Below are 16,500 nucleotides of genomic sequence, written 5' to 3' on the forward strand. Positions count from 1 at the left end.
AAATGGTCAAATAAAAAGGCTATTGTAAAGATATTTTTGGGCAAATTTTTACAAAGTGCAGCTCTAAATTCCTGTCAGCATGTAAACGCAACGTGAAAACATGGGAAACCTGCTAAAGCTCAAAATTGAATGGACGCTGAGTGTAGCAGGGATCTCCTTGTCTTTATATGAAATATGCTATTTCAACCTGGAAAATTACCAGTATAGCCAAAAGTGCTCATGCTAGAGAAGCTCTTGTAATGTACGTCCAAAACCATGTCAATGCTTTCTAAGAAAGCCACCTGCCTGTAAGCAACCAAAGAAAATACGGTCAATTCTAACATTGCCTATTTTAATATCTTATCGGGTATTTATTATGAAATAATTTAACATCGTGTTAATTGTTTTAAGACTCCAGTGAGAGATTATGACTGAGGACCGGTCAGATTCTGATGGTATGCTGAGTGGCAAATTTTTGCAGTTTCACAATATATCTGTATTAAAATTACAACTTTAAAATGTCTTATTTGGAAGTGTTTGTGACAATAAAAAAATTTCATTGAACGTGCCCCCGTAGGTACCTATGTACACATAAAAAGAAAATAAACAATCAAATTTTTCTGAACAAAATCACAATGTCGTACAGCAGTAAAAGTAGTTATTTCTTATAAAATAACTATTGCTACTTCTCTCATCTTCTCTATTTTATGAAGTAACACCCAAACAAACCATGCAAGTTAACCATGTTTATACCTTGAAACCGCTAACCAGCCCTCGCCTAATCGTGACAATACTTTTACATGCAAAGTGAATCCACCCAATCATCTATGCATCCATGCAGGTGGTGGGAAACCTCTAATCAAACCCAGGTGACGGTAGGTAAAAACGAGACTTCACACTATGTCACCAGTCATTCACCGCGCATCTCGTGACAGACAACTATTCACACTCACATGCGCACCTAAATTCACGTGTGCAAATGATTCCAACTCTTGCAGCACAAAAGTCAGCTAGCTGTGTGTACCACTACACTACCACTGTAAAAATTATACATTTATCTATCCATGTTCTGTAACACTTGTCTAACATTTCGGGCACGGCGAAGTGTAACTTTTCATAGCTGAGTTACAGCGTGGACTGGTCTCCAGTCAGTCACAAGAGCACATTTCTATTGTCCTGATGTGAGGGAGACGTGCTAACTACTCAGGGCCAGTATTATTAGGGGGAATCCTTCCTCTCAACAGCTACTCAAAAGAATTACAAAACGGGCCATGGGATTAGTGCATAATAGAAAGGAGAAGATTTGTGTTTGTTTTTGGTTGAATAAATTAATATTGTGTGGGTTCTAAATAACAATAATTTGTTTTCCATTAGCTACTCTTTAAATCAACCAAAGCCCCAAAACACATTTCTCCACATTGAAGAGGCTGGATTATGGATGTTATGCTTCTTTTTTTTTTTCTTGAGTGAACATTTTAATAGGTGTTAAGTAATGCCCGGGCATGTAATGTAATTAAAAAAAATCCCACATAATTGTACTTTCTGAATTACGGTATTATTTATCTATTTATGACAACTTTCATTTTTGCAATATTACATTTCCTGAATTAAATGTATACCTTAACTCAGATTTCCCCTTACCATCTTTGTTACTTGTTCCTACAAAATAAAGAAGAAAATGTTAACGCGCACGATGGTTATATCTGGTCACGTCAACTGGAGGTACCTTGAAACATTCATCAATATCAGTGTAAAAATACCATCATTTCACCATCAGTTAACAAACAGGAATGAGTTCAGCCTCTCCAGCATTTCATTTGATATTTTATAATATGTTTATAACTTATTTTCTCAGCTCCCTCTATGTATCGACAAGTTCAAGATGGCGTCTGCACATCCTCAGCTGAGGCTTGGTCTAGTGTTCATGAATGTCTATGAGAACGCACGGTATTTTCGGGGCTCCAGCTTGCACTTTGAGTCACTTTTTTGGCCGACAGAAAGGTTAAATATGTAGCACGTCCATTAAATATATTGGACAGAATGTTGAATGTAAAGCAGTATATGTGTGATAAAACACGTATTTAAACTGGAGGCGCTGAAAATGTATGCCTCTTTTCCCTTCTTGCCCTTGTATTTGAACAGGGAACATGATAATTCATCTATTTTAATGATTACAGCATTGGCAGTATTGTTTTGTTTTGTTTCTTTGTTTTTACTCCTCACATGCAGGGGAGGGGACAGGGATGCCCTGCCTCCCCTGACCACACGTCCCTTTTAAGAACTATTGTATAAGTTCTCAATTTAAGAAATTTTGCCTCCTTTGTCAATAAATCACATCTACTTGATAGGGTCGCCTTCTTTCACATTTAACTCATTCACTCAGAGCCATTTTCACTCAATGAACCCCCTTCGCTCCCGGCTGTTTTAGTGGATTTTGACAGATTGCCAGGCCCACAGAATATTGTGTTCTATTGCTATAAAAACATGGATCCTACCAAGGAAAGATTTTAAAAATATATATATATTTCTATCTGGTTCCATTTTGCAGCAATTAGCATTAGATTATAGCTAAGTTTCATCATTATTCACAAACCTATTGGAAAACAATGGAGAAAAGAGCTTGTTGCTACATGGCCCTTTAACTCACACTCTGCCCTGGTTGATCTCTTATACGTTACTGCCACCTGATGGTCGTTTTTTGGAATAACTACCATTGCTTTAAGCGACCTCTTCATGTCAGAGGCTGCATCTGTATGCTTTAAAAACATTTAAAAAAATAAAATAAAATACGTTTTTGGGACCATGGCAATATTTAAAATATTTTTTTATACGTTTTTAGGAGCAAATGAGTTGACATGCAGTAGGTGTGTCAAAAGTCTGGATGGGAGGAACCCCATTAATGAAAAGCGTGAAGGTCCAGGGGCTTGAAAAAGGACTAATCGGGCCCTAGGTATCATTTTTAACAATTACATTTACCAGCCTGGTACAGTGCATTACCCGCTCGTGTGATTTTATAACAACCTGGATTCCACTCTATATAGTTTTGTATATTATTTTTTCATACACATTTTAATCACTCATCATGGGGAAATTTAACTCACACTCTGCTGTATATTTATGTTTCACACCACCAAAAATAAATAAATACCTGAAGAATTATCAACTCGTCATGTAGAATTGATGGCCAAGGTGAGAGAAAATGTGTTTGGAGACAGATGAATAAAAATGTGAAAATGTGAACCAGTGCATGAAAATATTAATGGACACAAGCCAAATAATTTATGTTGAGCTTGTGGGTGATATAAGTGTTTAATGTTAGGACGAATGAGGGCGAAGCTTTAGAGTGTGTGATGTGGTTTGTTAGCGTCGCTTGCCCCCTTGTCACCGACGCATTAGGAAAAAGAGATGGGTGGGCATCAGTGAGTGGCTGATGGAGTGCATGTCAGGAAGGAATGGGGGATTGGCATGATGAAAAAAGGAGGGCGATAGTGATGAGTGTATACTCGCAGTGTAAGTGACACATCTCCTCCTCAGACTGATTTTCTTGTTCTTCCTGTAATAGCAACCGGGTAAAGATCTTCTCTTGGTCTTTGCCTCTCTTTTTCCCCATCATGTTTTTTTTGTTTGTTTGTTTCTGTGGGGTATCCCAGCAATTGCTTTGCTTTCTCTCTTCCAATGAAACCTTTCTATTTTCTTGCTCAAACTGCTGACTTCCTGTGAAGCAGTTTGCCGAGGTTTACAGCTCACAGAGAAGGGGATGTGGTGGAATAGAAAATGAGAGATCAGAAATAAAGAGAAGAGGAAGTAGGATATCAATATTCCCACTGAAGCCCGACAATGATTTCTTTTTTTCTACTACAATCTGACAGCAAATATTCTGCAAAGCAAGAGATCCTGTTTATCCGCTTACCCACTATGCTTTTTGCTGTGCCACTTGTGAAGAAATGATAGATGCTTACAAACATGCTTTTTAGAACAGGCATGGTGACAGAAGATCTAAGGCCATGTACACTGAAAGGGACCACTCGGAGCAACTCATAAACATACCCACTCTCATTAATTGTTTTCCACACACAAACAAAATGTGCGTCTCTTTGTCCACTTTCTCTATAACAAGCTGCTCTGCAAAGATGATCAAAGCTTCGAAATTGTTCCTTTACAAAGGAGGCCCACAACCTCAAGCAAATAGGTCTTCAAAAATGTTTGTAACAAGCAACCATTACGTGAGCAGGTTCCAAACCAAAACACAATCTCCACCGTCTCTTTTGCTACGATAGGAGCAAGAAAGGAGGCTTTCAACGAAACCCATTGTCAGTTTCAAAGTAGATGATGCAAGAAATTGCCATGGTGATGTATATATATATATATATATATATATATATATATATTTATTTTTTTTCTTTCTTAAAGAGCTCAGTATTGTTCATTCGGTGATGTATATATTTAAAAATAATGAATCATACTGGGGCAGCATGATGAAGTTGTGGTTAACAAGTCTGCCTCACTCTCACGAGTTCCTCGGTTCGAAACTGCTCTTCCGGTGTGTGGGCTTCTGCCCGCATTCCAACAACACACCTTTGGTTAATTGGAGACTCGAAATTGTCCATTGGTGTGAATGCTTGTTTGTCTTTATGTGTACAATGATTGGCAGTCGGCCAGTCCATGGCATACCCTGCTACTCATCATCCAAAGGGATGGGCTCGACCTCACTTGTGACACTAATAAGTACAAGCACTATACAAAACATATGGATGGATAATCTTAGGTAAATTGTTTTAAGTACACCTCTGCAGAGGAGCTATTACTCTTAACATCGTCTATGACAATGAGAGCGCCACTGCCGCCTACTGTAGTGGATGTGAAATTACACTTTATTTTAGTACGAAAAAGAAAAGTTCCTTCTGTTTATCCCATCTCACACCCAAGGCGCCCAACCCCCCAATTATACAGTAGTTATTTGTTAATTTGTGATCACTATGGGACTATATTACCATTTAAAACTGAGCATATAGTGTAAGCCTTTATGCTTAGTAATACGTAAGTAATAGGATGTAAGACTAAGGTGTACTGAGTTGTATCAATGTAATAATGTGTTCATCCTTCAGGGCACCAGACTGTAACCAATTTGCTCGTAAATGTGGCCAACTTTTCAGTGTGTGCTGGTAAAAAATGTCATCCAGTTGCACTGGCGTGAGTGTGTGCTTCCTCTGCTGTCTCACTGTTTAAAACGTGGTTGAAAGTCGCTCTTTTTCACTATTTTAACCAAATTCCTCATAAGCTCAGATCTTCTCACACTCCATTCCATAGCCCCATTGTATTATTTGGACCACTGGGAACCATCAATGGTTATAACTAGAGGTGTCAAAATTACACTCAAAAAACAGATTGGTAAAATCGGACCAATCTAGCTTGTAGTTATGTGTCCGACAGATCCTTTGGTTAAAACAACCACTCTAGAATGGTAGGTTTTCAACCAATATATATTGGTGATTGGGCCAACCGATACAAATTGGTCATTCTGACCAAGATATTGGTTAATCTGTGTTAGAGGCTGACATTTTTTCGGGAATCCCGTGAGTACCACTGATTGTCACACCCACCTAAGTGGGGTGAAATTCGCTCTCCACTTTTGACCCATCCCATGAGGGAGCGGTGAGCAGCAGCAGGGGCCACGTTTGGGAATCATTTGGTGATCTAACCACCCAATTCCAACCCAACCTTAGTGATCTATCTAGACAAACATTTCCATTTTTAAAAGCTATATTTTTGATATATCATATATTGCAATCACTACATATAGAATACAATAAATTGATACAATAAATATATTTCCAATTGATCTATCCAGACTTACTTTCTATTGTAACCAATTTAATTGTTTGTTTGGCTAACTAATAAAATTGGAATGCACTCAGAATGGTCAATGTCTGACCAATCTATTGGTTAATTAAGCCAATATGACCTTAACCTATCAGATTTGTAGTTTAAGTTTTTTTTTAACCAATCCGTTTTTAGAGTGTAGTTTGTTCATTTTGAGTTGATTTAAAGTTCCTTTAACACAACAAAATTCTTTAACACACGATTAATAACCGTTTCTTACTTGGAAAGCCTGTACCGAGGGAGTTCCAGTCGCAACGCAGCATACACGTCCACGTCAAAATTTAGCAGTAATAAATGTAATAATAATGCATATATTTGTGGGGACTGGGGTCAAGTGCAGAATTCCACAAGTTATTTCATGTTAAAGATTAGATAGCTTTTAATATGAAAAGAAAAATGCACTGAGCTGTCACCGTCTTAAATATGCAATTATCCCATCTAGTGGCAGAAAAATGACCAACATGAATCTATATCACACTGGATTTTTTACAGTACATTACATCTTTTAAATTTAAAATTGTATGATTTATTATGAAATTACTGTATCAATAACTAAAAGATGCAGCCGTGTGTCTATTTAAAAACAATTCCACTTTTATGTTAACAAGAGTATGAAAACTTATTGTACATTTTATTGTACATTTAGAACATTTGTTCTATAAAGTTCTGTTCTTATAAGATTTGTGATTAATCATGAGTTAATTATTGAAGTTATGCAATTAATTACGATTAAAAAATGTATTGCTTGACACCCCAAGTTATAACTGATAAATGTACTTCTGCTAGTCAACCAGTCATAAAAAAATAAAAAGAAAGATCAGTGTGTGTTTATGATATTTAACGGAGTAACAGTGATATTTTATTCTGAAGGTCCTTGCCTCTTGTTATTTTTGCACAATAATTCTTATTTTCCATCTTTCTGCTTTTGATATGCAAACAGGCCCTTGCAGTATTTGGAGGCTGAAAATAGCATGTAAAGAGAAGAAAACTCATTTGCATATCACTGCTCTTACAAACGCTACCATTACAGAATCCATACAGTAATGTATCAAAACCTTAGGTGGTTCTACTCTGTGTTGCCTAACATGTAATGCAAGTCCCGTATTACACTCGTTCTCTCTCCAGGCCGTAGACTATGAAAGCCGCAGTTCCTACTCTTTCTCCGTGGAGGTTCTCAACCCCACCGTGGACCCTCGCTTCCTGCGTCGAGGATCTATCAAAGACCGAGCTTCAATCCGAGTAGCAGTGTTGGATGCAGACGAACCTCCAAGGTTCTCCAGGGCACGATACCACATGGACGTTTCAGAAAACTGCCCTCCAGCCTGCACTGTGGGCCGAGTCAGTGCTGTAGACCCGGATACTGGTCTGACTAATAACATCAGGTATGTTGAAATTTTCTACCCTTCTAATGACCCTTTAACTGAAACAAAACTGGATTTAATTTCCAATTTTGTTGGTGGGTAGTATTTTAGTAGTATGGTGTTCCCTCACTTTTCGCGGGTGATACGTTCCATAACCACCCGCGATACATGAATTTCTGCATAGTAGAGGTCGTTTCAAAAAGTTTTTTCACCCCTTCAATAACCGTTAAGACTGTCTGTCACCTTAATGAGCTCTTCATGCAGAGTTGCATAAAACTAGCAGCCGTGTTAACTGCCTTTTAATTAACTTGTTTATCTACTTTTCCTGCCGTGCACGGAGGGGTGGGGGTTTGGGAGTGGGGGATGCGACACGCATTGGCCATACTAAATGTGGTCTGTTCTAAAAAATAGCTCACCAGTGATGGGACACAGAATTGCTAAAAATAAAAAGAAGCCTTTTTTTTTTTTTATTAAACTTATCATGGTACACATTTCTGAATTTTCCAAATATTCGATATTTTGTTTAAAAATGTAATAGATTGTGTTGAACGAAAGAAAGACCTGTTTTTTATCTACCACTGTATAAAGTAAGAAGTAAAAAGTGTCGACTGTCGAGCGTATGGCGATCAACCGGCCCCCCCAAAAAAGGGAAATTACCTGTATTTATTTATTTACAATGATTTAGTTTGACAATGTTTAAATATGACTTTGTTCATACTTTTTCTTGTTATTATCTTTATTTGACAGTTCAAAGTCCTATCGTTCCATCAAACTCCTAATTTAAATATTATTTTATCACAATAGCAGCACTTCTGTTTGTTTGTTTTTAATCTCAGAGAAAAATAAGATCAGTATTTATTCAAAGACACGTTTGTAAATCAGGGATATTCATTCATTGAATCAAAGCTCAGCAACAATTACTGCTAAACAAATGATTTAAGCTAACCAAAAGCCCACTCGGTGTTCCCCAGAGCCAGAAAGCAACCACAGAAGCTTGCACAGATCCTAAGCTTCTTTGTTACAGGTTTGGTTTGGAGGCGGCAATTTGTCTGCAACGAAACTGAATTGTGTCCCAATTAGCATAGGCAAAAGTGCTAATAGTGAGTCTGTGGGGAGGAAAGATGGTTGATGTATCAAAAGAGATATTCAAATTGTCTGTAGCACTTCAAAAGAGTCCCTATCAGATTTGATAATCTCCCTATATTAATACTTTGGCCATCTGAATGCAGACTTTCTCTTATCGCTGCCTCGCACACTGCCGCCCTGATTTTTTCTTCCACTTTGTGTTCTTTTTTTCATTTATTTTTTTCTCTTCCCTTCAGCGTCACTATTTTATTGTACTTTACCTCTCCATGCCCCCTTTTACTTGTACCTTACTTTACCTCTCCTCTCCCTTGCTATTTTTCTCTCTCTTTTCTCCAGGTTCTCCATTGATCCTCAGTCAGACCCCGAGGCTCTATTTCACATCACCCCAGACACCGGCCTCATCACTACTGCCATGGAACTAGACCGGGAACGTGAGCACTGGCACAACATTACTGTCATTGGCACACAGAGAGGTTAGAAATTATTCAACGATGCTTTTTTTATTTTATTATCTTGCATATAATGTGATGAAACCATCATTTTACCACTGTTGACCCCTTTTCCCAACCGTCAGTTTGTTTAGGTTAAACGAGTGTAAACTCTTAATTACAGTATATGGTCACCAAAAGGCACAGTATCCCTTGTGTAATGCAGTTAATTAAGCCACTTAGAATTTCCAAACAAACTGGAAGACTTTATGGTGGCACAAACGCTTTGTTCCTACATTCCAAAGGATCAATATACATTAGGGCATACAGTACGTTTGGAGTTATTTAATGCCGTGCTGGGATTCAAACTGAAAAGGGAAAATGAGCAATGACAGAAAAGAAAATAAGAAACTTCTTTAAACCTCAGCGGAGTTTTAGTGTTCCCTCTGAAGTGCACAGCCATACGTTGTTTGAAAAAAAAAAAAATTTCCCCAGGAATCAGGTTATGGTAAACCTCTGATGGCTCAGCAACTAAGTAATCTGGAGGGGCAATTGGTTAGTTTATGGCACAGTGCAATACCAGTAGAAGTAACTCCACATTTAAGAGTCTCACTAAAGGTTAATGAAAGCAGCTCAAACACAAATCCAACCTATAGCACTACTTAAAACACCCACACACGTAAACCCGCAATTCTAAACTATAAATGACAGCCAAACGTGATTTGTGCCTGCATCCCACATGGAATCCGATTAATCCAAAGATGTGCCCAGTCAATGCATTGTCAGCCTTATTGCCCCACAAAGCATTACACTAAATGGCATTAAAGAGGGAAAGAAAGAAAGAAAAAAGCTATCACTGTGTTTCTTTGATTTTGACAAAACCGGATTATTTTTGGGCAATCAGCCAAAATTGTCACAAATCTCAGTGCATTTGAGTTCATTTGCACTAGTGGTTTTTAACCTTAGACTTTAAAATGGTCTATTTGAATATTTAAATGCATAATTAATTAGAGCTAAGATAATTAATGTCTAAACAATCTGAAATATGAAATAATCCATTTCCAAATTCTCACACCCTCAAAAATGTTATCTTGTGCACTTCGAGTTGGGAACTATCTACACTATGTACTGTATAACGTAAAGGACAGGTCACCTGTTTTTTTTTAAGATGAGCTGTGATTGGTTGTTACCTGAGACATGAGCAACTGTGATGACATTTGTGCTCGATAGCAAGTGACAAAATGGCCGCCTTCTGATATTGATTAAAAAAACTGTTGGATTTTGCTACTTAACCCATATTCCATTAAAACAATATTAACCCGAATACCGTATTTGAACTAGTGTGGCTGTATATTATATATTATTGTTTAAAAAAAAAATTGGGTTGACTTCCTCTTAAGATCATCCACATGACAAGCCATTGTACCACTTAAAGTGCAATCAATTATAATGTTTTGTTGTTGTTTTTTCTTTTGGTTGTAGGGTCATATAGACATGAGGAAAACATTTCCAGACAGTCTGTTGGTCTAGCATATTTTATCTCTTTAGTTTTCACAGTCCTCATGTTTCTTCCTTTTTTTCTTCCTTTTCCAATTGGCTATGGTGACATGTGGAATTGTTTACAGTAGAAAATCCTTCATCTGACTGTGAACAAGTTGGCACCGAAGCAATTCTCAGTTGATTGTTCAAATGAGTTTTAGTTTGAGACCACTGTATTTCTCTGTAGACTACATACACTCGCCAGACACTTCTTTGTGTACTATACAAATATACTTTTGTTTCTGAATTTGGAATAGCATCATCAGATACTTATAGATACAGACAAAATGAAATTCATTAAATAATAGATGTGCACTCCTTGGCTAATATTTGCATGGTGCAGTTAGACCACAAGGACATCACAAGAAATGCCAACAGAATGGACACAAACAACAACTATCAAAATGAAGCATCAACTCTGAAAATGCAGAACTTTTGATAGAGCTCTTATCCTGGCTTAGCTTGTGCGGGTCTATGCAGTGTTGTGCTCGTTACAAAAAAAAAAAAAGGTAACTAGTTACAGTTACAAGTTACTTCATTTTAAAAGTAGCTAATTTACTCTGATTGATGATTACTTAAACAAAAAAGTAATGCGTTACTATTAAAAAGTAACTCCATATTGTAGCTGTAACTGAGTTACTGTATTTAAAAAAGTAACGCATTAAATGTAACTAGGTTACAGTAATGGGTTACAAGTAGCTAATTATTGCACAACACTGGGTGTATGTAATATTGTGACTTGACCATTTGATGTCAATCACCAAATCTTCTCTTAACAAAAACGGACAAACGCGACTGGGCAAAGTTCATCTTTGCTCTAAATGTAGCCAGGGCTTGTTGTGGGAGCAGTGTTGTGTTGACAGAGGAGCACAGCAAGTGTCTGTCTTCAATAATGAGCCCCATCTAATAAACAAACTGTTGGAGGCAGTGTTGACATTGTGCACAGCAGGTCTCATGATGGCCACAGCCACACACTTCACCCCGTTGGCATTACAGTAAAAGAAAAAGCTGTTTCCAGGGATGGCAAACTGTGACGCTGTGTGTGTACATACACAATGTGTCCACTCCGTTTGTGTGGCTGCAGTATGTGCCGGTTAGCCGGAATTGTGTCCAGATCCGTCACAATTGCAGCCCAAAATGCGTCAGTGAATGTTGAGCTGAGAATGGGACCCCACACGTTTTAAGCATGGCGGTGAGAGCGCGTTCAAGTGTGTCAATCCACGTGAATGAGCTATGGAAGACCCTCTGCTAATCCATTTGAACTACACTCTTGTGTAACTCCATGCAGATTGACTGTTCGCCGCATTCTCGCTCTCCCACACACGCACGCACTTCAGGCTGTTGTGCCTCAGTATGGAACAATTTTATGTGTGTCTTGTGCAGTGGAAACGTCAGATATTTTCCAGCTGAGGACCTGAGAGCTGCAGCACCAGCCAAATCAGACTTTATATTCAGCAAACCCACTAATGGGATCTGAGTGCTAAAGTTTGGATTAACACCAAAATGGTTGAGTTTACCCACAAGTACAATTGAGCCGATTTAATGGGGTGCACATTGCACCTTTGTGTGCATTCACAGAGATGTTTATTGCTTCTGGGAATTGTGCTCATAGAATTTTATATTTTGAGCCGTTTGTGTGGACTTTGTGTTGTAGACAGTCTGTCTCTTAATTGCTTTTTCAGACAACCCCAGCCAGGTGTCCCGGGTTCTGGTTGCAATCGAGACATTAGACCTGAATGACAATGCTCCGGAGCTGGACAGACAATACACAACGGCCATGTGTGACTCATCAAGCATTGGAAAGGTATTTAGGCTCTATATAGTATAGTCAATGTGTGTCAGATTGAATGTATATGCACTGAGTTTGACATTTTAAATAAAAAAAACTATTTCTCTCACTACGAGCACAATCCAGAGTCCCACAATCTATTTAACTATTAATTTACTGAAGATTATGCATTTATTAAGAAAGGCTATGAATACTTTTGGACATACACCATTTTGTCCATTTTAACCAGGGTATGAATAATTTGGAGTTGAGCTGTATGTTGCAACGTCTCTGAAATATGTGTATTTTCTCCCTACAGTAAAATGTAAAATTGCCTGATTTGACTTTCTAAAGCTGACTTAGCATCATTAAAAAGACTGCTGAAATATTGATTCCCAGTAGAAATGTGGATTTCATCTTACAATTACAGAGGGGTGCAAAAGTCGATTTTTTCTGTATGATCACAATAAATATTGAGTGTTCCCTTTCTTATAAGCAGAGGTACGGGCGTCAATGAATGTTGCGCGCCTGTCATTCGCAATCGTCAACAGTCTGGACACCCTTTCGTCATCATCAATGCGTCAATATTTCAAGCCAAAACAAACTGCTTAAACGTTATTTAAACCGGGATTCCATCATTGCTTAATTAAAGCCGTTGTTTTAGGACCAACAGTAAATTTTCGGGGTACAGTCCGTCAATGGTCAGGCCGCACCATTATTTTAACCACGCTTCCATCATGCTAAATTACATTTTGTCACCACCATTTTCCACTTGACACTGTTTGTTATATTACTATCTTTTCTTCACTAGCGCACGGTCATCGGACTCAGTATTAGTACCCCATAGCTGTTCAATAACCCGCCTGACGAAGGACCCCTTAGCTTTGTCTAAAAATGTGTCTGATGTTAAATACATGGACTGAGCATTAAACTAAGGCTTGCATAAATGTAGCAATAATGAGGAATTTATAACAGGAGGAAAACATTATTGTCATTGTCTGTAGTCACCTGAGCTCTACAACATGACCAGCTATCAGTATATCAGTATTGCACAAAGGCAGAAGAGTGAAGGCTTATATATATATATATATATATATATATATATATATATAATATTGACAGAATGCCCAACTCTGCTTATAACTGCATACCTATTTTTGCATCCCCCTGTATAAACTTATCAACATAATATTGTAACATGAGGTCATTCCAAAATAATGATTACTTCTTTTCATTCATTCATTAAAAAAAAAGAAAGATGTATATTTGTAAAATCTGTCAGTGAGACCTGACATTAGTAGCTACCGTTAAAAATAAAAATAAAAATATAAAAAATAGCATCCCTCTCTGAGTGACAAGATGGAGCCATTTTGTACCGCTAATGATTAAAAAACAACCAATCAGAGCCAGAGGGTGTGACAAACAAGGTGTCAATCATTTGGCATGCACTCTTGGGCATACGCATAGCAGGTACGCGTACACCCCAGCAGCCTTGCGCTAAGCTTGGGCTTCAGGAGCTTTGCTGAAACTATGGCAGAAAATAAATAAATAAATAAAAAGCCTGTTCCTGGTTTACTATAGACTGAGCACAAGCCAAGCAAATAAAAGCAAAGCAAGGGACCTTAGGCAGCTGAAGGTTTAAAAGCGATGTGGAATGAGCAACATTTCTCCTTGATCTGAAGGTTGCGAACTGATTGTAAACTCCCAAAAATAAAATTTCCAATTGCTAACATTTAGGGCTAATGCAAGTCCAGCACGAGGCGCAGTGGAAGTCTCCACAGGAGTGGGCTAGACTAAGTTTTAATATCTTCGCAGACCTGTGCAAGCTGGTGCAGTATGGCACATTCAAAAAAGGGTCTGTTGTGCCGTTGTGGACATGAACAACAAATCAACTTTTTTTTTCTTTAACAATTATGTGTTCTATGCAGCCCCACTAGTCTAACTACGGTATTCTGGTTAATATTGGGTTGGTGGAATGTAAGTTAAGCAGCAAAATCTAGTAGTTTTTATCAATATCAGAGGGCGGCTATTTTGCCACTTGCTGTCGAGTGAAAATGACATCACAGTTGCTCAGGTCTCAGGTAACAACCAATCACAGCTCAGCTTCAGAAAACAGCTGAGCTGTGATTGGTCACTGCCTGACCCCTGAGCAACTGTGATGTCATCTTTAGTCGACAGCAAGTGGAAAAATGTCCGCCACCTGAGATGGATAAAAACGGCTGGATTTTGCTGCACAACTCATATTCCACAAATGCAATACTAATCAGAATGTCATGTTTAGACTAGTAAAGTCACATATAACATATTATTGTCAAGAAACGTTGACAGTATAATGTGTATGACGGTATTAGATAGCGCCCAATCACCATAGAGACAGGCCAGTCCTCCATTCCCTGTTAATAAATCTATTATTATTATTATTATTATTATTATTATTATGAAATGAATTGCAGTTGAACTTGTTCTCGTTTTCTCTCTTTTCTGATGCCATATTATGTGTTTGTCCGATTGATTCAAGCATGACCAAAACTATTGATAGCATGTTTGTGCTCTTTAATTTCCCACTGGACACCAATCTTTTTTCAAGCTTCCATTGACATGGGCTATTATTTGGCATCTTGACCCATCTGTGGTTTTTAAAACGTGTTTCATTGTTCTTCTCATGCTTTTGGTTTTGTTCCTGATTTCTATGGCAATATTCTGGACTCAGTTGATTTGATTTGTTTTGTTATGCAATTTTTGTTGTTTTTATTTTGCCTGGAATGCTTGTGTTTGTTGTTTATGCAGTTATGAGACTTAGCTGTAGTGAGACGACATGAAAAGAAAGCATATGATATCCTCAAATGGGTTGGGGCGTGTACACATGTCTCTATGTGACAAGCCATTAGTCACAACACAATCCAATATTCTCACACAGCAACTGATACCATAATGCGGCCATGCTTACTCACAAGGCCTCGGGTAGATTATCGAACTCAGAAGGCATGCAAACCTCTTCAGCTGTGCATTCCCCAAACGTGCGCTCAAATAATCTCTAAAAGAATGTCTTGCATAGTAATGACTGCCGTTTTTCATTAAAAAGAAATTACCCATCAGCTTAGGCTGATGTAAGACATCCTCTTAGATTCATTTTGTTACCGCTGCCACTATAGACTCGTGTAAATGCTCGTACCAATTTGAAAGCCATATAGCAGCGTATTTGTGCAAGGCGATTCATGTCGGCCCGTTACTTATTTGATGTGTATTACACTTGCTTCGCATGCGGTGCTATACTAATTGTTTGGCTTGTTTTGATTTCTGCTGATGCCAGCTAATGGCTTATTGCTTGCTAAAAGCAATGTGTTTGTTTCTCTCATTACTCTTTCTTTCTTTCTTTCTTTCTTTCTCATCTTGCTGCTTTTGCAACCCCCTCCATTCACACATGCTCTCACATCACACACACACACACACATTTATGCTCTCTCCTCTATCTCTGGGTTTCAGGTGGTGCAGGTGTTGCGGGCGATTGATAGAGATGAAGGCGGGAATGACAGCACAGTGTATTTCAGCATCCCTCCGGAGTCCAGGGTTGCCCTCAACTTCAGTGTCAGGGACAGTGGTGGTAAGCACTCAATCATTCACCCTCACTGTTTTTTTTTCTTAATTCCTCTATTGTTTCCTCAGCTGAGGAATAAAATGTTTTCTACTTTTTGAGTCTCTTAACTTATTTGTTCCCAAAAACATATAAAAACGTTCTATTTTAAATATTACCATGGCCCCAAAAACGTATTTACACGTTTTTTGTTTTTTTTATGGTAGAGCATACAGAAGGCTTTGATGCAGCCTCTGACCTGAAGAGGTCGCTTAAAGCAATGGTAGTTATTACAAAAAAGTGGGCAGCAGGTGGCAGCAGAGTATAAGAGATCAACCAGGGCCATGTTGCAACAAGCTCTTTTCCCCAGTGTTTTCAACAGGTTTGTGAATAATGATGAAACTTAGCTATATTCTAATGCTAATTGCTGCAAAACAGAAACCGCTACAAATATTATTATTTTTTCCTGATGAAAGAAAAAACTCTAATCTTTCTTTTGGTAGGTTCCATGTTTTTATAGCAATAGAACACAATATTCAGTCGAAATCCAGTAAAACAGCCGGGAGCGAAGGAGGTTGCTTCAGTAAAAATGGCTGAGAGTGAATGAAGTTAATCACACATTTTTCTTTCTGCCTTACATCGTCTTACTTTCTTGTGTCCTCTTTTTCACACCTACAGTACATTTTTGTCTCTTGTTTGATTATTTTCTCCCAGCCCCCACATCTGTCTACTCTTCCTACTCCTGTCCTCTGTATCCATATTTCACATCTGGTGGCCCACTTGATTTACTTATCGTTCCCTTATGCCAGCAAATACTGACAAATATAATGTAAAACCAAGTAAAGCTCATGAAAGTGCCGCTGCGAGTAGAAAATCCAAGCAGAGACC

At 38.2% G+C, this 16,500-nt stretch overlaps 1 protein-coding gene across 1 annotated transcript in view; it reads left to right on the forward strand.

Annotated features, from left to right (window-relative positions):
* cdh24b (cadherin 24, type 2b) overlaps positions 1-16,500 on the forward strand; it is a 206,749-nt gene that overhangs the window by 175,081 nt on the left and 15,168 nt on the right. Inside the window, 4 exon segments of the mRNA XM_086074315.1 lie at positions 6,985-7,241; positions 8,643-8,779; positions 11,956-12,077; positions 15,525-15,642. Coding sequence (XP_085930441.1) covers positions 6,985-7,241; positions 8,643-8,779; positions 11,956-12,077; positions 15,525-15,642 — 634 coding nt within the window.

The sequence above is a fragment of the Leptonotus elevatus genome, chromosome 1 (genome assembly GCF_054856555.1).
Source record: "Leptonotus elevatus isolate MCC_2025b chromosome 1, RoL_Lele_1.0, whole genome shotgun sequence".
NCBI lineage: Eukaryota > Metazoa > Chordata > Actinopteri > Syngnathiformes > Syngnathidae > Leptonotus > Leptonotus elevatus.